The 21,975-nt window shown below is 39.4% G+C and overlaps 1 protein-coding gene across 2 annotated transcripts in view; it reads left to right on the plus strand.

The window, feature by feature from the left end:
- The window catches only part of LMX1B (LIM homeobox transcription factor 1 beta), a gene marked incomplete at both ends in the record, with an annotated part of 105,678 nt that extends 91,325 nt beyond the window's left edge, over positions 1-14,353 (plus strand). Inside the window, 6 exons of one of the 2 annotated variants that reach the window (XM_084299298.1) lie at positions 5,680-5,912; positions 9,535-9,713; positions 10,710-10,787; positions 11,191-11,257; positions 12,235-12,396; positions 14,196-14,353. In XM_084299298.1, the coding sequence (XP_084155424.1) occupies positions 5,680-5,912; positions 9,535-9,713; positions 10,710-10,787; positions 11,191-11,257; positions 12,235-12,396; positions 14,196-14,353 (877 nt within the window). The remainder of the gene's footprint in view (positions 1-5,679; positions 5,913-9,534; positions 9,714-10,709; positions 10,788-11,190; positions 11,258-12,234; positions 12,397-14,195) is intronic. The other variant, XM_084299299.1, reaches the window with a different exon arrangement.
- Positions 14,354-21,975: the final 7,622 nt, after the last annotated feature.

Below are 21,975 nucleotides of genomic sequence, written 5' to 3' on the forward strand. Positions count from 1 at the left end.
AGACATTTAAATTTTCCATGTTTGTACATTTTATTCATTATATTAATACTCAGTGAAGTGGAATTAGTTTTCTTTTACTGAAGATTAATCTATGAAGTAGACTTTAATAAACTATGTAATTATTTTTTCTGCTATGATTTTAATCATATTTAAAATGAATTTTTATTTTTATTTTTTTCCCAAAGCATAAAATTATAATATTTCTGTTCTACTTTGGTGCACTCAAGATGTTTTTAATGTTCAGAATTTAGTGTAGCCAAGCAAGTTTTTCTTTTTTTATGTGCACCCATGAGTTGTAAGATGCTACAGAAATGTTCAAGTCCTATTCTTGAAAAAAAACATGCATAGTATTTCCCCTTTCCATGTCATCTAAAGAACAAAGAAGTATCAAAATGTTTTTTGAAGAACAAGTAATGGATGTCATTCATTAGTAATTTAATTTCTTCCCTTAATTAAACTTAGTTTTGTGAAAAGCATAATACATTTTACTTCATTTCTAACATACTTTTTTTACTATTGACTACTTCTGAGTGCCAAGTGAACTCCCAGTTGTATATATAGGCATGATAGGGATGTCATATACCAGCTATTATCAGAAAGAAAAGCATCAGAGTTTAAGACCATATCTACAATATTTACAAAAGCTTATTACCATCATCTTTGCATATTTATTAAGTAAAGAAAAGGCAGGTATCTGCTGTGGTTTCTTGCAACACATAATATCAGAATAATGCAAAGGAAAATGATTTAACATTTCAGTTAGATGGCAGCATCTGTCCTCTCACATATATCAAATTTGACTTAATAACTTCCTGTTTACTGCTTCATGGCAGAAGTCCAGTAAATAAACAACCTGACTGAATTAGTCTATTTTTATACCTCTGTTCTATATAACAAACCTCTTGAACCACACTTAATATGAACAGCAAATTTCATATTGTACATTGAGATCACTCAGCGCAGATTAAATTAGTTATAATAAAACAATTAAAATGTATTTGCCAACAAACAGGAGGAAATGAAGGACCTGTGTGAGCAATAGAAAGGTAAAGGGTGGGATATTTGGATGTTATAAGAGTAAACAGCAGAACAGTGATTTTCAGGAGCATAGCAGGGTCAAACTTACAGCAAGATAGCTACGCAAGAGATAATAAATCAGTAGTACATACTAAACACCAGATGGTTGTGTCCATGCAGGAAGGCACAACGGATCATGTAACTGTGGTTGTTCCTAAGGATTACTGATTCATCCTGACTTCACAGGGATATTCTACCAAATAAAATCTTTATGGCCTCTTCCGCTTGTGAACATTTTCATCTACTGTTTAAAGACAGGACCACATGTCTTACTGTTTTCATTGCCCCTAAAATATATGCAAAATTAATTTGGTACGTTCACCCAGTTTAAAATAGTGAATATTTTTTTGATATCTAGTACTGTGAATTTGCTTCACAGTGATTGTTTCAAATACTTGAATGGACAAACAGGCCATTGTTCCAGGCTTTAGCTCAGCTGAATCCCCTAAGTATTTCAGGCATAGAGACAAACACACTTAAAAACTCCTAAACTTATTGAGTTGTCTTTCAAAATTGTCCAGGCAACAGAATTTATTTATAAAACTCTTGCAATCATTGATTCAAAACAAGGTTTTCTTGTTCTGCTTTTCTCTTTTGTCCTCTTTGAACAATTTTCTTTGGAATGTTTTCGTTGTGCTTAGGAGTCAGAGATTTCCTGGGGCTTCTAATAAAGGCATTTGATTTCCACTCTCCACATACTTTAACAAGTCCAAGGATTTTGAGGTTTGACGTTAACTTAAGAGAGCTGGAGATAATCAGCCAGGGGGGGTAAAAAGCCAGAGTTATGCAAATTATTTGTAAAAAAAGTATAGAAAGTAAAAGAAATATTTCTTTAAATATGGTTAAGTAAGACAGTCTTTGTCTCAGCACATAATATCTGCATGCTCCCCATCAAATGTATTGCTTTGATTAAAAGCTGCAAAGGGTGATCTGTAAAGTATACCTGCTATCCTACACTTCTCAACAGGTTTATTACCATTCGTTTATAAAATGAACAGTCTAATGAGCAGTGTTTTAGGTCACAGATATCAAAGACTGGTCATTTGTCAAGATTAGTTTCCTGTTGTGAGACTGCCTTGTGCAAAAAAAAAAAAAAAAAAAAGTGCATAACCCTGGATTACTTTCTGGAAGCTGAAAAAATACCAATAAACACTTTATAAGGTAAATTAAATGAAAATTTTATAATCACAGAATTAAATCCACTACAGTTCAATATCTGTGACTGCATGTTATAATGCAGACAGTATCTGAGTACAGATTATGATATTTTATTATGTTGACAAAGGACAATTTAGAGATATGAAGTTCATGTAGTATTGTCAGACAAATATAACTGTTAATTTGAATGATTTAATACTACATTGACAACTATGTAATTCTTTATAACTAAAAGACTGCATTTGGAAACATTACTGTGGAAGCACCACCTTTCTAGCAATAGTCAATTGCCAATAAGTAACATGAACTATATTCTATTTGTGTTGGCCATCTTTTACTTTGAGGAAAAAAAGAGAAAAAAGCACTTCATAAAGCAGTATAACATAGAAGACACTACTCAGGTAAACAACACACACCATAGCACAAGGATAAGAAGAAAGAATGTTTCTATGTTCCACTTAGAAGAAAGGTGAAGGGGCAGTGTATGCCTTCCTACTTAAAATTATTTCTAAACATATTATGTTTATGTTTTGAATTTAATTGGATGGTGGCAGATTTTGCAGTTTGCTTGGGAGAAAACTGAAGGCTGTTGCTGTCTTAACTATTGCAATACACCATTTATTGCAATATTTGTCCAACCCCAGCTTCAGAGGCCCTGAACCACTCACATGCTGTCCCCTCTGCAAAAGAGCTGTAGCAGGCCTTCTGTGCCCTGGCTCCCGCAGCATTTCCAAGGGAAGCTGCCCTTTCTCCTGCACTCAGGTGGCAAAGCAGGAAGGTTTCTGTCTGCTAGCTGCTTTCTACCTGGGCTCACCTTGTGCTGGGGTGCAGTCCCATGGCTGCCACCCACACAGGGCTGCCTGCTGGTCCAGCAGATTTGCAGTATGGATGGTTTGGCCCAGAAGGACTTACTGCGTGATCTCTTGGAACCAGCATCTCTGCTAGTTTATTCTTTCAAAGAGAAAAAAGTCCTTATGCTTTCAGTATCTGTCAGAGTCTGGCTTCTGTGGTCTGCCTACAAAGGAGCTTGGTGGAGCAGACATCCTACATTAACTCTTTCTGTGGAAAGCCTCCGTATGAAGTACACTGATCACTCAGCATTATTTTTATTAATAGCATGACCACAGTGCTGGAGTTTTATCATCATTATCACAGCAGTATCACAAAGAGTTTTAGACAGATCACAGTGCAGGATCACGGTCACTTTCTGAAGTTTCTTTCTAAGATTTCTCATACCAAGAGCACTGATTTGAAATGCAAATGAAGTCAGGAACCTGGAAACTGTAGAAACAGAAATGGCAGCAGCGTTTCTCAGTCAGGCTGTTACATCTGCAGCCCATCAGAGCTGTTACCACATGTAGGGTCTGTCCCATCCCTCCTGATAGCCATCCATTGAATTTTACTGAAGCGTACACAGGTTAACTGTCACCCTAGTATAAATGAACTGATGCCAGTTAGGGGAGCCGGATGCCTTCACACCAGATTTGCTAATCTTCAGATTCTTTAAGTGTGCTCCATCATCACAACAGTCTTCAAACAAAAGATACAAGCTTAATTAAACTGAGTCAAATAGGTTTAAGCAGTTAAATAGAAACAACTTTTTTTAAGTGCTTAAAATCTGTTTGCTCTTTTTTTCCCATTGTATTTTAATCCTTTCAGATATGTTATTATGCATAAATAGAAATACTTCCTGCATAGGAATTTGCTAGCTAAGACATTGTAATATTTTTGTGATGCTTACTAGTTAGAACATAAAATCATATTTTCCTCTTATAAAGTTTGTATGTAAGAGCAAAAAAACCCAAACATATAGGCAAATCCAATAGACTGCAGGAAATTAAATGGCCTATATACCAGCAGTGGCTGTGGGTCCTGCACGGCATCAATTTTCCTTTAATGGATTTAATTCATTATGTACCCAAAAAGGAGTTGCTAAGTGTTCCTTGTATGACTTGTGCAATGCATATCTGTCATGTTGTAGCTGTGATTGTGCAAAGATATACACCAAACCAGCAAGGTTAATAGAGTAGATCTCTTTAATCAGATCAAAAGATACAAATGTAAAAAATACACAATGTCTTGGGCATTCCACCTTTCTTTGAATGCAGTATGCAAATGTATTTACATTTTCTTTTCCCTCTTGCCCATTTTGTGACGCTACGCTTTTCTGAAAAGCTAGTGGTTGCCATTTTGCTGTATTTTCTCAGTGCAGACAAAATGGAAGCTTTGGAGAACTCAGTAGCTACCACAGACGGTGCCTTCTAAAATTGATGATATTTGCCTTTTATTAAAAAAAAAAAAAAAAAAAAAAAAAGAAAAAGTGATAATTTTGAGGATGAAAAAGAAAGCAGCATACCTCATCCTAAAAGGTAGAATCTCCTTTTTCCTGTGAATGCATTGGTGCAGTTGTGTTAATTTTATTTTAAAAAATGTAAATATTAATGCACCTTGCACTTTGATGTATTGCCATAAGAGACACTGAATTTCAAATTACCAAAGCCACTATGTGATACAGGGACATAACTTAGCTATTCATCTTTATTTGAAGCAGCCCTCTTCCGAAAAGCTCACTTAGGGAGATTCCCAGTTGCTATTAGAAAAGCAAAATAAAATTAATCTAAATCATTCAAACTTTATCTTAGAAAATTAATGATGGATGAAAGAGGGGGTTAATAAAGGTTTAATAAGAACTAGTCTGGAATATAGCGTATATTCCAGAGCCTGTGATTATAGTGGTAATTTAGCAGATTGTATCGCTGCCTGTCTCTGCCAAAGGATGTTTCACACCATTTAAAATGCACAGTATTCTCTTTGGAGACAGGTTGGTCTGGAATAACTCAACATCCAAAGAAAAGCCATGTTATTTCACTCCTCTCTTTATCAATTGCATGTGTGTGATTGCATGTGTGTGTCATCTTCTGCTAAGCATTAGCAATAAGCTTCCATGCTTTTTTCTGTGTTCATCTGTTAACCTCCTCAGAGACAGACGATACCAGAAAGGGCAAGTCATGAAATCTATTCAGATTAGGTTAAAATGCTGATGTCAGAACTCCTGTGTAAATATATATATATATAAAACAAAACAAAACAACAACAAAACAAACAAACAATGGAGATCAGCTTTTTGTTTTGTTTTGTTTGCCTTCTTCCAAAAAGTAAATTAAAGTAAATTTGGTTTTGAAGAAAGTTATCCAAACTCTGAGAGCACCTTAATGTTTCTTATCTTGAAGAGGAACGAAACAGTGAGACAAATCTCTAATCCAAAGTGACTGACACTTGAATAAAATGCATGCTTACAGTGTTTCCAAGACTAAGGATGCAAGTTTCCCAGTGTACAAAAGTATTAGGCAAGCTGATCTGTAGTTAAGTTGAATAATTTGTTGTATTTAAATTCATGCAGTGTATGATCTGACATTCTCTTTGACTTTACTGCCTTTCTTACAGGCTGTTTGCTGCCAAGTGCAGTGGCTGCATGGAAAAGATTGCCCCAACAGAATTTGTGATGAGAGCCCTGGAGTGTGTTTACCACTTAAGCTGCTTCTGCTGCTGCGTTTGTGAACGACAGCTGAGGAAAGGGGATGAATTTGTTCTGAAGGAAGGGCAGTTGCTCTGCAAAAGTGACTATGAAAAAGAGAAAGACCTGTTGAGCTCTGTCAGCCCAGACGACTCAGACTCAGGTGAGCTTTCCCACTTCCGCCCCAGATGGAAAAAACACAAAGGTTTGTAGAGCATTTTTACAGAGAAGTATATGCATTTACACATCTACTTTCTCTATATGCAGATGCCACCCATGCAAATGACATCTCTTAGCAGGCACAGTTGTAAATCCCTAGTCTGTTCTCCTTAACTTAATTTGCTGCTCTCTTAGTAAAGGACAAAAGTTTATTTATTTTATTTGTTTATTTATTATATTTTGGAATACTCTGAAAAATCATGTTTTCTACTTTTCCCATTTTTGTAGCTTATTGTTGAAAGCATATGTGCAGAAGATTCCCTGAAATCAGAGCAAATTTTAGGTGGAGGAAAGTATGCCTACACTTTAAACAAGGTCTTGGATATTTGAAGTCAGTCTGATTCACATACTACAATCTCATAGAAAAACACAATCTTGACCAAAAATAAATAAATTCTCTCTTCAAATCACAGGCACTAACTTTAAGGGAAATGACAAGTACCACATACACATACTGAAAAGAATCTGAAAGAAAAAAAAAAAAAAAAAGGGAGAGAGAGGAGAGAGAGAAACGGGTTTGTTCCAGCAATAGCATGAGTGGTGCAGACGAAGCCACTGTGGCTCACACGGAGAGGATGTCTGCATATCAATTCCTGTTAAGGCAGGCAAGGAGACTCACACACACACACACAAAATAAAAAAAATGCAGTAACTTGGAGACCATCTCTGAACGATTTCAAGTACAATATTTGACTCTCCTTATCTCCACCCAGACTTCTTTCTGGTAGTATGTCTCTTCCATGCTTTCTGATCATTTGTGTTGTACATGTTATTTTGTGTTTGAGCTTCGTTCTTGTGTAAACATAGGAGGCAGTCTACATACTGACACAGGATAGCTGCTCTATGGTTTGTGTGCTACACATGGTACAGAGGCATGCAGAGCTTGCCTGTTATGGATTGTCAAGGATGTCTCCTACAGGTCCTACACTGTTCCTGATGAGTGCAAACTAAAGGGGTTCAAACTGTCCAGGTTCCAGGGATGACAGGTTCAATACCTCACTAAAATGCACTGCTGCTAGTCTACAGTGTGAAGTAACCTCTCCCTTAATGGGGACCTAGGGTTTGAACAGTATGATTACAAGCCTGCACCACCTGGCCTGAGGACTGAGGCACCATACTGTGCAAAAAGAACTTTCACCTTTTCCTAAAGAAGGAAGTAGAGTCCTCACAACTGACAGCAGCTGATGGGTGTTTTCCCCAAGTTCTCTGCAGCGAGGGAGAAATAAATACTTCCTGTCCTCCACCCACTTCCTAGGGGAAGTTTTGAAAGGGTGAGAAAAGACACTTGCTGTCTATCTGGGGCTGAGAGCACAGTAGTGCACAGGATAAACACTTCATGTACTGGATGTGGGTTCTCCAGTCCAAAATCCAGTGTATCTGGCTGCTGTTACAGTGAGGACTGGGTGTGAAGCTCAAGCATTTCCAGGAGAGACAGGATTCCTCCTTCCTGTGCTGTGTATACTCACGAAGACCGGAAACTTTGCATTGCAGTGTGCTCTGGCTGAGTTCAAGACTAGAGACAGTGTGTATGTAGACTGCTGCCAGTCATCGTAATTGCTCATTTGTTTCCCAAGAAAATGTCTAAGAAAATCAACAATTACCATTCCATTAAGCGTACAAATAATACAAATGTTTCCCTGTAGTTTGGGAAAATACATTATTCCAAATTCACTAGGAATAGTAATTATATTTAGTCTCTAATCTGAGAGCCATATTCACCACATTGCTCAAATTTATATTTTTGTGTCATGAATGCTGTAAGACAAAGGTCACTGCTGATTCAGCAGGATGTGCAGGATCAGAGCCTTTCTAAATCTCATGTCACAAGGTTTGTACTTTGTGAATCTTCCTGAGGTGTGTGAGTTTCCTACTTGCCTTTTAGTGTGTTTTACCATCACCAGCTTCAGCAACCTGCTGAAGACTGTCTGTATCCAGACAAACCCCTTCGAGAAGACCAGTGAGCAAGGCTGTACCCAGTCCTGCAGTGATGAGTGTGGTAATTCTGCTGCTGCTCTGCTGTTCTTGTCAGCAAGTGTGAGTGTGCCACGCTGGGACTGTTGGTTGCTGTTTGCCAGCTGCTTCTGAGGACTACATCTGGCACAGATAGTCCTTTACTACAAGATAAATTTGGTTTCAACTTCATTTTCCCTTGGCACAAGGGTTAGTTTCTTACTCCTGGATATGCTTTTTCACCATTATTCTCTGTTAGCCAAGCCCAAACCTGAAAAACAAGTTAACAAATTAAATGGGATGTTTCATCTCCCATTGTCTAATACATTGAAAACATAGGTCTCACAAAAGCCTGTGTGAGAGCAAATGATCTCACATACCCCTGGCTGAGTATGTGTCCTTCCCCAATCAAATATTTATCCATTGGACACAAAAGTAACCCTCCAATGAGCAATATTAATCCTCACAAACCTTTCCTTAGAAATGGCATGCTCAAAAGTTAATAATGTCATGGTTATTAAAATGACTGAACTTCTCTTTAATCATTAGGAAAAAGATGCTTATTAAAGTAAAAGGTGATTAGATTGCTAGGTACATAATAATCAGACCTTAAAATGAATTAAAGTCTAATTTGTTAATTCCCCAAACGTCATCTTTGAGTATATCAAAATTGCAGCATGTTTCTTAAGGCTGAAGTCCCTAGAATAGTGTAATAATGTTTTCTGGAAGAAAAAAAAACAAACAGTAGTCTGGTAAAATAAAATATACCACGTTGAAAAGTTTTTCACATTAGAATTCATACTTACTCTTCAAACTTTACCACTGAGATTGAAATTTCCCAGTACAATACGCTAACATGCATCATATCACCAGATCATAAGAATATTTAGAAACTAACTACAGAAAATACAAATAATCTATTTATTCTACACAAGCACATCTATATTTATTTGTATTTGCCAAGCAAGATAAATTTGTGCATGTACATGTAGACACATTGTAATACCCAGAGAAAGGATACTGATGTTTTCCATGGGATGCAGAAATGAGAGGGCAAAGAATATATTTAATATTACCTCCAGAGCTTCAAAATATTCAAAACAATAACTGGAATCTATGCTATATTTAATGAAACAGACCTTAAGATATTTTGGGAATATTTGCGTTTACACTGTTTTGCTTCCGTAGCACCTCTCTGAAACTAGTGCTCTAGGAGAAGATGCAGCTATTCTGTGAAAGGAAAGTGTTGGAAAGCTAGTTGGTGTGGTTGCAACGGTGTCAGCAGGTGAGCGTAGATCAGACCAGGAAATGCTGGAAGGGCACCAAGTCTATCAGTGCCCAGTTCCTGAAGCACATTCTGAGTTTCCACCCCCTGATTAGTCCCATGCCCTTAATTTAAACTTAAGCTCATTCTTCTGCTTTTGTGAAATTTGATTTAGGCAGTGTACACACATTTAAGAGAATTTAAGTAAATTTAATTCTTCAAATAAGCATAGGATAATAGTTGAACCTGCTGACAAGTTTGCAGCTGAAGAGTAGTTCTCATACATGTTGTTATCTTGGTGGAACAAGCACGGTTCTATATTCTTTTTTTTTTTTTTTTTTTTTCTCACCAGTTAAAAGTGATGATGAAGATGGAGATGTTAAACCCACCAAAGGACAAGTAACCCAAGGAAAAGGAAGTGACGATGGGAAAGACCCAAGGAGACCTAAACGACCAAGGACAATACTTACTACACAACAGAGACGAGCATTCAAAGCATCCTTTGAAGTGTCTTCCAAGCCCTGTAGGAAGGTAGGTGCATCATCAGGGGCCACCAGTAAGTTCTGACACCAGGCCGTGATGGTGACAGGGTTAGGCCACAGGTCCACATAGGCCCCTGCCCCTTCCTGGGCCAGCATCAGGTATCTGTGGTAAATGTAGAAAACCGGGCCAGCATATGGCAGTACTCACCCAAATTCCTTCTTATCCTTAAGCAGTTAGTAGCTTGGGATCAGCGTAATGTTATTTCTGGGTACTCAGAATGTAACTGAGACCAACTCCTGTGGAGCAATGCTGTTTGCTTCTTGTAAAACATGTAGTAGTCATGGACAGCCAGAGCCTGGATAAACAAGGGTCTTTGTGTCCTTCTTTCCACCACAGAGGGAATCACTGTCCAGCAAGATGGGTGCAGAATCCTAGTCCCACTACTTGTCCTTCCAGTCCTGTTTTTTTATGAAAATTAATCATGGTGTTAATCTCAGTTACAGCAGCTAGGGAAAGGTATGATGAAGCTGATGAAAATCAAATCTTGGTGAAAAGCCACCTAGGTAACATTTCCTCCTAAATTTGATTGGGAAAAAATGGAGTCAGATCCCCAAAATTGTCATTGTTGGAAAAAGTAACTTTCTCTTGCAGATGTACAAAGTATGTCTCTCGGGACAGTGCAATGTGCCTTGTTGCCATTTTAAAGTATCAAGTTCTACTTAAAAAATATGAAAAGTGTTCATACTAAATTTCTGATTTTTATACAGAACTCATTTATGGGTAAGACAAAAATCATGAAATGAGTTAATATAATTTTACACAGCTCAGAGCATTTGTTTAATACTTGTTAAACTGGTAGTGATATGAAGGGCAGAACTTCCACAAACTGCAAAAATATGAGGGATTTTAAAAAATTAATTCTGTACCTGAAATTTTTATTGTAAATACAAACGTCTTTCTCTTAACATAACTTACTAGATGTATAATAATAATAATAATAATAATTTGAAAAAAAATTATGTCATTAAATTTTTCTTCTTTTAGGTCAGAGAAACACTAGCAGCTGAAACAGGACTCAGTGTGCGAGTTGTCCAGGTCTGGTTTCAAAACCAAAGAGCAAAGGTAGGTTGTTTGTCGTGTTTTGAAATGTAGAATACAAATTGTCCTGCAACAGAGATTCCTTTCTCCTCCCTGAGTTGTTGTACATATCACAAAGATCCTAGGGACTAAACTATACACGTTTTTCATTCTCTGCTTTCTACATCCATAAGAGAAGGGCCACTTTCAAACACAAACATTAAGTTCTTGTCCTCAAAGCAATACAAGGTTGGGAGTAAATTTTGCATGCAAATATGAAGTAGAAACTGAAATGTTTAAGCTTAGAAAATAAACTGAAACCACAGTGATGTATGTATGAATATAAGTGGTCTGTATTTATTGACTTAATATTTGCAAAGAATTTTGAAAGGAAAAAAATATTTCATTCAGACCCATGAAATTGTTCTGTTCTTCCTCTTTTATTCAGATGAAAAAGCTAGCACGAAGGCATCAGCAGCAGCAGGAGCAACAAAACTCCCAGCGACTAGGGCAAGGTAGGGGATTTGAGATGGAGGTAAAGCAAGGGGAAAAGAATCTTCAAGATTTCTCAAAGTGCCATTCCCACATGGGTGCATAATGTCTTGGAACAGCCATACATGGCATTCACAGCTCTGTAGGTAATGTGTGCCATCATCTGTGGAAGCACACACAACAGCTGTGTCCAAGTGCTTGCCACGGGTTATCCCAAAGTTCTTCCATGGGGCCAGACCCTGGAAGTGCTTACACAGAAGCTGTTACTACCTTCCTAAAATAAATATGCAGTACAGAGGAGCTTTCACTGGAGGAAATCTCCAGGAGGCCCACTCCAGGGAGATCCCACAGTTAGCTTTATTTTCTCATGAAAAAAGGGAACCATGAATGGCTGGGCATCTGCAGACTGCCTGCAAGGGCATCAACATTGCTGCTGCCCTGCTGTGCCCCAGATCATTCGGCAGGACTTGCACAGAGGTGCTAGGGCTTGTCCTGCTGCTTCATGGATGCTGCTAAGGAGCAGCATCTCAAGGCCTTGCAACCTCATATCCTCTTCTTTACACAGAACATCAAAACTGTCCTGGTGTTCAGGATCATGGTCTGTGAGCAGCACATGGGGCTGTTCTGCATGCTGTCAAGGAAGCACTTACTGATTGCTCAACATGATATCCACTCCAGCTTAGGGAATCACTGTACCGTTGCTGCATTAGCAGTATTAGGCTGGCATCAACAGGCATTAGATGTTATAAGGGATATGCCAGACACAGGAGACTTTGGGAAGTTATGGTCAAGCACCCAGGAGCTCCATAATTATGTAGTCAGAGATTACAAGTCTTTCAATTTACTGTTGAGGGTTGTACTCTCAGACAAGATTGGGAATGCTCCTCTGAATAGCACCTAGCTGTATTCCTTCTGATCTCATGTTCAGTAATGCCACCAATACTACTGTCTGCAGCCTCTGTTGCTAAGCAGTGACTGTGCCCTCCTGTGTCTTCTGCAGAAGTAATGTCTAATCGAATGGAAGGGATGATGACATCTTACACACCACTTGCACCGCCACAACAGCAGATTGTAGCAATGGATCAAAGCAGTTATGGCACAGACCCATTTCAGCAGGGTCTTACCCCTCCACAAATGCCAGGCGACCACATGAATCCTTATGGTAAGGCACGCATCATTCTGCTGCATCAGAAATAGCAGGGTTCATATGCAGGTTCATACTCCAAAGGTTCAACAGAGTTACTTGCTTTTATAATTTTTTTATTTTTTTATTTTTTTTCTGGGATTTGTACTAGGGAGTTTGTACCAGTCAGTTTTGTGTGTATGTTTTCATGTACACATAAGTGGGTAGAAGAGAGCTTATCCCAGGCTCTGGACACCCTTCAAAACTACTTCAGAGTATAGTTTTGATAAATGATAAAAACAAGCATCAGTACCTCTCCAGCTCCATTTTTTTTAAATCACTATCCAAGACATCTAAAAATAAACAGAGACAAATTGTATCTCCCTCACAAGTTTTTCCCCTTCCTAGAGGCTCTGGGAAAGTAATGCTTTGAAAAGTTGTCTGCTAAGGATAAGTAATCTATTTATTCCAGAATAAATGACCACCCCTCTCAGATCCCTCAGATTGGACGCCTGGATTTGTTAAAGAGCAATTCTTGAGCTACTGAGAGGTATATCACCACAGGACATTTCTCCTGCATACATAGGATATTCTCTGTCCAAACTCAAGATGATGTTTTGGTTTGATAATTTCCTGCCCATACAACATCAAGTGAATAGGTACGCCAAATGCATCACAAGCATTAAATGCCTAATAATTGATCCTGGACAATTGCAATGTGGCATTTAAACAAAACTTAAGAGGTTTTCTTGGACTGTGATTATTGGCCTTGCTATTGCCCACAAGGGCCTGTTACATCAGACTCATTTGTATTGACCAGGAGTACTTCATTGCAGAGTTACATGTGCACATCACTTTCATGAGCATGAATTGCACAGACCAAGAAATCTGGCTTGGGTCTGTGTTATTACTTTTTTCCACTGAGGCAAGTCCACAGTACACACCAGGCAATTTGGTAAATACTGTAAGGAGCTGAAGATATTTGAAGTGCAAATGAGCATTAGACAGCTTGTGATTTTGTTGCTAACAATGTGCTTGGCAAATTCTAAGCAAAACTCATTTAGAAGCATGTTCTGTGTTTCAAAACCAATGCAGGATTTAAAAGAAAGCCATTTTAAATGAAGGCATAAGGAAAAAGAACCATTGTAACACTTTCCTAAAGCTCACATTACTTGAGCTAGAGCTCTTTCTGGTACCTTAAGATACAAAGTAAGCTGAAATTCTAGTTGCTAAGGGAAATAAATGGTGCTGTGTTCCAAACCAGCCCCCAGTGAGTGGAATTTTCTGACAAGAAAGCATGTTTACAACTGTAGCTCGTTTGAGGCCAGGGAAGTTGGGCCTCCTCCTGGGTCCCGTCGTGTTTGTTGACCTGCCTTTTACCTTGTGTGTAAATGAAGACCATTACTGGTTATGGTCCTCAGGCTGCTTTTTCCTGTTGTTGGGCTCTCAGCGTCTGGTCCTCCTTTCCTCCATGGAGCCCCCACAAGTGCTGAATCCCAGCTCAAGGAACGCCAGGGACCTTCTCCCCTGTCACCGTTTGCTTACATTGTCAGCCAGGACTTGCTTTGGTACTGTTGACTGGGGCATGAACTAGATACTGGTAGTTTTATGCAGTTTTCTGCATTTCTAAGTGGTATTGCTGACAGTTGAACTTTGCAAGTTGTTTGCTAGCCTTTCTCTTTATAGGTCAGATGCTTAGAGCCAACTTATGTTAACATGCCAAAACAAAACCAGGAGCATTCCATTTTGCTGCAGTGTGCAACATATGAGCATCCATGTGTACTATGTCCTTCTTTGACTGCACAGAATACCGCTTAACATATACATTTCATTTACAGGAAACGACTCAATTTTTCATGATATCGACAGTGATACCTCTTTAACTAGCTTGAGCGACTGTTTTCTTGCCTCTTCTGAAGTTAACTCCATGCAGGCTAGAGTAGGAAACCCCATTGACAGGCTGTACTCTATGCAGAGCTCATATTTCGCCTCATGAAAATAAAAGAAAACAAACAGCCGGCGTATGTTTAGCCAGTGACTTTTTCCAGTGCAGACTCTACAGCCATATGTTGCCCAGCTCTTCCTTCACAGTGACTCCTGCCGCCTCTGGACTGCAAAGAGCATTTTTAGGAAGACTATATCTGTGTGCATATATGTATGTATGTATATATATATGAATACCTACCTAGTTACATACATACATATATAAACAAAACACATCCACTGGTCCCATACCCTTGATTCCCAACTTGCACCAGATCAAGAGAGAAGCGTGGAAGGACAGAAGACCCTGCTCTTCAGCAGCCTTTTTTTTTTTTTTTTTTTTTTTTTTGGTTTGAGCTCATCGATATAAAGGAAATGGATTTTGCAGAAAGCTAGACCTTTTCCTCCTTTCTCTCTCCCTTTCTTTTGGATGTTTAATTATTTTTTTTTTTTAAGCCACTGATACTGACATCAGTCAACCACATGAAAAATAAATCAAAGAAACTGGAGATTCCTCCCTTTTCTTACTGCATGATTCATACTATGTTGTGGATAAATTGCCATTTGAACTGTGAGAAGTTAATGTAAATGTGACGTTCAACATTTGTTTCCTTTCTACATTTTTTTACATAATCTAGATCTGCTGATTAGTTTATAGCCCTTATACATATGATACTGAGGAAACTGGTTAACAGTTATATTTATGGAGAAAGCCAGTGATTTTGTAATAAGAAAGGTCTATGACTCTGGAGAGGAGATGCATGTTAGGGACAGAGGCATTTAGGTTAGTATTGATCTTTATTAATTAAAACTAAAGGTGCTTACAAGACAGAGTTTTATTTATTATTAATTTTTTTTTTTTGAGTGTGAGAATAAAACATTTACTTTTGTTTGTAAGTATTCCAGTGCCAAATTCCAAGTCTAGGCTATGATTGGCAAACATGTTGTTCATTCTGTTTATTTCTGTTTTGCATGAGGCATAAATGTGCTATTCACCATTGTCCATCTGGAATAATTAAGCACTCCTTTAGTTAATTATCTTGCTTCAGCAAGAATCTATGATATACAGTTCTAGCCTGAACCATCAGAAGTCCTGAAATGTGCACCAGCGAGGAAGAAAAAAAAAATGTAGGAGAGAAATCACAATGGGAAGTTTAGATATACTGAGCTGAAATCTAAACAGAAATACTGCAAGTTTCATGCTGATTTACTGTATTTACAGTAAATACTCCAATTAACCTTTTAGGGGTGCAAATGGAAGAACAAGAAATGCATAAATTGAAGGAAATGTCCCAGATGAAGTTTGATCATCTCAGATGCTAAGTTTGAGCATATGTCATATAGGTTTTCATAGGGCATAAAATATCATAAATAATAATAGCATAGTTATAAATATTGCCTGGTGATAATTATAATGTGGAGAGGCAGACAAGTACAGTCATGGTTCTTAGTGGAGAAAACTTCATGGGGAAAATTTGCCAGGGTAATATCAGTAATTATAGGGTGTGTTCAAAATAGAGCTCATGGGGAAAGATTGGCAGGATAGGCCCTTTCTGAAATAAATACCTTTACTATATTGACCATAATATCCAAAACCAAGCCAAAGTGTTGGTTAATCTGATTCCTTTGGATGAGGACTGGCAGCAGCTCAGAGCAGCAGCCTCCTGGGAAGGCACAGAGCATTCCATTTGCAGGAGTGCAGACACTCCCTGGGACTCTGACCCTGGCCAAGGGGCGCGATTCCTATGTGGGGAGGGAAGGAGTGCCCACTGCACCCAGCCCCAGAGCTCCTCTGCCCACAGAGCTTGGTTCTGCTGGGCAGCCATGTGTCTCTTTGCTCAAGCAGCAGGGCTCTCCCTGCACCCCGGAGGGAGTGATGGCATGGGTAGGTGGTAGGTCCAAGGGAACAGGTAAGATCATGTTCTTCTCCAACATGAAGATGCAGACTGAGAGCGTCAGAGGTTTAGTAAGAAAGCAAATTTCTGTCTTTTAGATAAGCCCATGCATCTTCACATTGTGATGAGGTAAGCACTATGGGAGAAATCTACATGCATACACTGCAGCAGAGCTAAGCACAGACCTGGAGGTAAACCCCTCCCGCTGTAGAGCAGTGGCCAACTCACCACCTGCCTCATACAGGGCCCTTCATGTGTGAAGGAACCAACAACCCTGTGCAGGGTGATGCTCCTCTTCCTGTAGGTGCCTATTTCATCTCTCCAATGTGTCTGCCATGCCCAGGGAGGGGGGTCTGTTACTTTTGCTAGTAACCATTCTCTCACTTTCTTGTAGGGGTGTGTTTTTTTAGTTGAAGGTTGTGAGCCCCTGCATATATTTTGAAATGGGAAGAATTTTCTTTTTGCAGCCATTCTTCCCTTTCTTTGCGTGTCAAGATAACAATTTCCTTTCTTTCTTCATGTTAGCAAACATAAAAAACTCAGGTGAGCTATACTGCTTGCAGGGCAGAAGGCAAGCACTTTTCATTATAAACATTTATAACCACCAATCTCAATTAATTCATGATATTTTCCTGCCCATCCTCCTCCTGTGCACCTTCAGAGTCAGGGAAAAGCGCGTTCACCATCTCAAATGTACTGGGTTTATAAGACATAAATCTTGCTTTGTCCCTCATTCCAGGAACGATCAAAATGGCATTTATTGTATACAGAGACTTAAGTGATAACTATAATGTGTCCTACAGTTTGGAGAATTGTCTTGTCCCAACTCTACCTCTGCTTCTGGGCTGGTTGTTGAAAATACAATCAATTTCCAAGGTAAAGAATCCAATATCCCGTTTGATAGCTGAAGTAACCATAATATTTTGCTGTTCTTTAGATGGTTGTTTGCTACCTTATCTTTTTTTTTCATTGCAATGTACCTGTACATACCATCTCCTTTTCCCTTGGTGTGTTGTATGATGATGCCTTAGCTGTTTGTTCCCCCATATTCTACCACCTCCGGTGCCATAGGCACTACACAGTCAAGCCATCTGGCATGCATAATGCTTCCCTTGCCACTGTGGATTGCTGCTGGTCAAGGGAAGGAATGCATGGTCAGTGATTTCCAGCAGACCCATTAAATCTGGCAAAGGCCAAAGTTCATTAAAGCAAAATAAATGTCACTTTTTTGTGGAATGAATTATCCTACTGGAGTGTGATCATTGTGGTTTTAACCTGGGACCTGCAGTAAAAGATTATATAGCAACCTCTGACCTTTTTGATTTCTGTTTTACTCTTCTGTTGTCAAGGGAAATGTCACCAATCAGGTGAAAGTAAAATGTTTAATGGTCCATATCACAGTAATATCTTATACTGAGTCAATTTGATAAACCCTTGCCAAAAATTCTTAGCATCTGGCACTTCCACGGAAACCACAAACAATGATTGCACATATGGGAGCTTGAAGGTTAGAGGTCATGACAGCAGTTTATTACATGCACCTTACAGTGATCATTTTCCCTAGGAAATTAACCCTTTTCTAATATAAACGCATCAAGTGAACTCTTCATGGTGTTCCAATCATTGTTTTGGCTAAGCAAGGAATACATGTTAAGCTAAAGTGGTGACAAGATGCAATTAAGTAAAAGATGATTGATTAGGTTTCAGTGTTTGCTCGATAATGTTTAAAAAAAGGTTACTGTGAGATCAGAATGAATATGCTAAGTAACAGCTTCCTCAGAGGTCTTTATTGTGCAATTACAAGATCTGTTCATAAAAGCAATGATAGCACACAGAGTTTTTCCTGCCTTCATGAATGGTTACTGAGCAGTGTGGTCACTGAACCCACCAACTGGCTCTCAGCTGGGCAGCAACATATTTCCATTGCATGGCTGAATGTCAAGGGAACGATTCCTACCATGTACTGCTCCTTTCAGCCCCCCCTATTTTTCACGACACTATGGGATAAACCCCATATTCTAAGCAGTTAGGGGGCTGGAAGTAAATGTGTTTAGTCGCAACATGAAAGACAGTTATGTTGCTGTAAGTAAAAATATAGTGGTTGCACTCACTAAGATTGAAACTGCATCCTAGGAATTTTGATCTTATTTACTTCTTTAAACACTGTCATCAAAAACATCCAGATCACTTAACCCAGTCGCTGCTAACCATGCTGAAGACATGACTCGCATTAGTCTCACGATGCCTGCTGAGTAGATTCTTCAGACTCACCCTACACAAGCCTGATGAATGCTACCAGGTCCTTTAAGGAGGTCGCTACTGCTCTATCAGCAGCAACTTAGCCACCTCACTGTGCCATCATTGCATGGGGAAGGGCCTTCATGCTGGCAAACCTTTCAGAGATGATGTGAGCCCACTTACCTCTTCATACTGTGCTCAGGACTCCCTTCTGGTTTCCTTAGGGATCAGAAATACCTCCCAAGCCACCTTCCCATGTGCCCCAGAGAACCCAGCTCACCATGACAGTGCTAGGGATGCTGCAAGCTGGGGTTTGCAAGAGCACCTTCTTCAAACCATGTCATAATAATTCTGACTGTCCCAAAAAGTCACTAAAAATGAACAGCAGAATGAAAGAGGGAGGGAAAGGCTCCCACAAGCCCCAAGTTTGGTCATAAAAGTGAAAGGAAAGCGAGCATATTAAAGCGCATCAAAGCCATGGAAGCTGGAACCACAGTACACAAAGTCTGAAATGCTCAGGGCGGTGCTTTACACAATCTGATGCCCAAACCATTCATGCCATGCATTCACGGAGAGCAGATGTTCCCTGCACGTGCTGGTTCATCTTTAGCATGTCTTCATTCCTCCTCATGCTGGTGGCCCTGGACAGCTGACATCTGCACCCACGGTGATGTGGCTAGGGCTTCAGGTTTTGGGTCTGTCTTGCTAGGTGACTACTTACACACTTGCTTAACTTTTGGCAGATATGTAAAGCCTATAGACTTTGGTGGGATTTAAGCACAGTCTTGCTCATTTGAGGCCCACCTGAATAAACTGAAAACTATTTGCCTTCCTAAACGATACAGCCAAGGTCCTTTTGGTTCTGCACACCATTCTTCTGTTTAGAAGTGACTGTGAAGGGACTGCCAGATATTTAACATTGGGAACTCTGTTTTTAAGTGAATACCTTATTTTTTAGCTGTGTATGGCTGTATTACTTGTATATTTATATATTCTGTATTTATGTTATCAAAATGTAGTATTTTGTAGCTGTCTGTTACAATTTGTTCAACTTGTAAAAAAATATGAATATGCTCTCTCATAATTAACCATCTGCCTCTCCTCACAGTAGTTTCCCTACTCCTTTCCCTCTGCATTGGTAACAAACCACCATAATGTATGTAGATCATTGTCTTTTTTTTTTTTTTTGTTATTATTATTTAATTACTTGTCATTGTTAAATTATTTATTAGTATTTTTAAATTTCATTTCACTGATTTTTTTTCCTGCCACCATTGTCTGGCAGCTAAGATACATGAATTTCTCATGATGCTTCTTCCTTTGTGCACATGCACACATACACAAACACAGTAAACAAAAACAAAAAAGAGGGAAAAAAAGATAACACTTCAGTATATTTGTAAATAAACAACCTGTAAACAAAGCAGGATTTTCTTTCAGTGTGCAGTTCTTTCTTTGCTTTAGCAGACTGAAAGTGTTTTCTCTGCAAAGTGGGGGATGGCACCACTGTTTTCTCAGGCAGGATAACCAGGGGATCATTATAACCAACCACTGTGTTATATATTTATTTTTCAGTAATGTGGAATGGTAGTCCAGGCTATTAATTGAGTTCCCTCCTTTGTTCCAAGGGGAGATAAAGCAAGGGCAAAGACAGAGTCTTCCTTCACGCTGTTCCTCAGCCTCCATAGTTAGAAAGCTCCTCTGTCGGGATGGGGATAGTCTTTTACATATCATCATGGCTCTCAGCCTTCTTTGCATAGTCTGTCTTAAGACAGGTGAAGTCTGTAGGAATTGAAGATGTTGCAACCAGACTATTCACACAGCTGTAACTCTGTCAGGACCAAAGTGTGTGTGGTGTCTACTTGTTCCTGCTAGCGCTAGGAAGAGAGGCAACTTCTTGCCCACTCACAACATCTGCATCCTGCATACTAGCCTGCCTCCAGGGCTTACTCTTAAGCATATGAATATGAGCAGTCAACTGCAATAAGCCTAGCAGAAAGCATACTGGGAATACCTGGGATCATGACAAGCTTGGTTGCACTGCCCTGATGCCACCAGCCACAGGCACAGCTGTTGAAGAAAATGGGAAAATACCTCTTAGAGCAAACAGCTGACACCACGAACACAGCATCTCACACTGGCCCTCTGCTTCATTCATTGAGTAGCAGAGTTCTAGAAGATTATCAGTGTTTCTGACACATGAATTGCTTCAGGGGAAGACTGTAGTAGTCATTGCCACTGACTGCTGTGGAGAGTTACAGCCTAAGTGGATGTCCAACTGTCAGATAAATTCAGTGGGGGGAGGGGGGGGGGATGGTAAGAGCTGTTTGCTGCTGTTAATAATGTCCTGGGTGCAAACTCCAGCTGTCCTGCTGTTTACCAGGGCTTGGCGGTCATCAAGGGAAGGATTATCCAGGGAACCCACTGTGCCTGTGCCCTGACCCTACACATTTCCTGCTGACACCAGACATAGATGGGATTCTCACCCACTGAGATGTGGTATGGTCTTATCTGTCCAGTTTTGTTGTAAGACAAGTTAGATATTATTAATAGTTTTCCTTCAGAGTCTTCCATTTAAACTATTTTAATCCGAGAATTACGGTTTCCAGCAAAATGCTGTTTTTCACCCACAGAAAACATATGCTCAGTTTTCTTGAGATAATTTTGATCATGGTAGAAGTAAAAAAAAAAAAAAATTAAAATTAAAAAAAAAAGAGACCAAAACCTGCTAGATTTTCAACAGAAAATATAAGAAAAGGACAATTTCTGAAAGATATGTTCTTTAAAGGGAAGAAAACAAAACAAATACAGGTATAGAAAGTGAACCAGCTCTAGAAGTAGGCATCTAGATAGTCTGGACCAAGGTTTTTAACCTCCTTTTCTCTATTTTAGTGGTATAGAAATGTCCATGTGGTTATTTTTTAAATTATCTTAACCAATGCCATTTAAGTGAAAAACAAGCAGTGTTGCTGACTTGGAGAAGCAGCACAAGCAGAAAGGCACAGAGCTGCTGCAGGGGAATGAGGAAAATTCAGCAGATAGCTTGTTATTGCCCAGTATTCTTGGCCTGTCTCCTGAGCAGGTTCTGCTCTTCAAGCTTGATGTACATGGGGAAAGAAAGCCCACTCAAACAGCATTCACCTGACCTTCCTTTGCAGAGGAAATGAGCTGTTCTGTTGGTTCCTGCCATGGAGTGCTCATATTGGAAAACAGAGGGCTAATATCCTCAATGTTTAGACTCAGAAAGAAAGTCCTCTTAGCTGCCAGTTGTTTCTGGTATGTACAGGCAGCACGTAGGGACCACACTAGTGTAACAGCCCTGTCCAAGGACCACATATCTGTGGGTCTCTGAGCATCCCAGGTTGCCCTGTACAGTCAGCGGGTCCATGCAGTCGGGACCAGGAGGTTCTCCAGGAAGAATGGCAGAAGCACAACCAGCAGCCCTGGAGAGGTTCAACACAATTGTCCAAAGATGTACATTTTGCATTAGCACTCCTCAGAA

The sequence above is a fragment of the Netta rufina genome (assembly GCF_964035555.1).
Source record: "Netta rufina genome assembly, chromosome: 20".
NCBI classification, from domain to species: domain Eukaryota; kingdom Metazoa; phylum Chordata; class Aves; order Anseriformes; family Anatidae; genus Netta; species Netta rufina.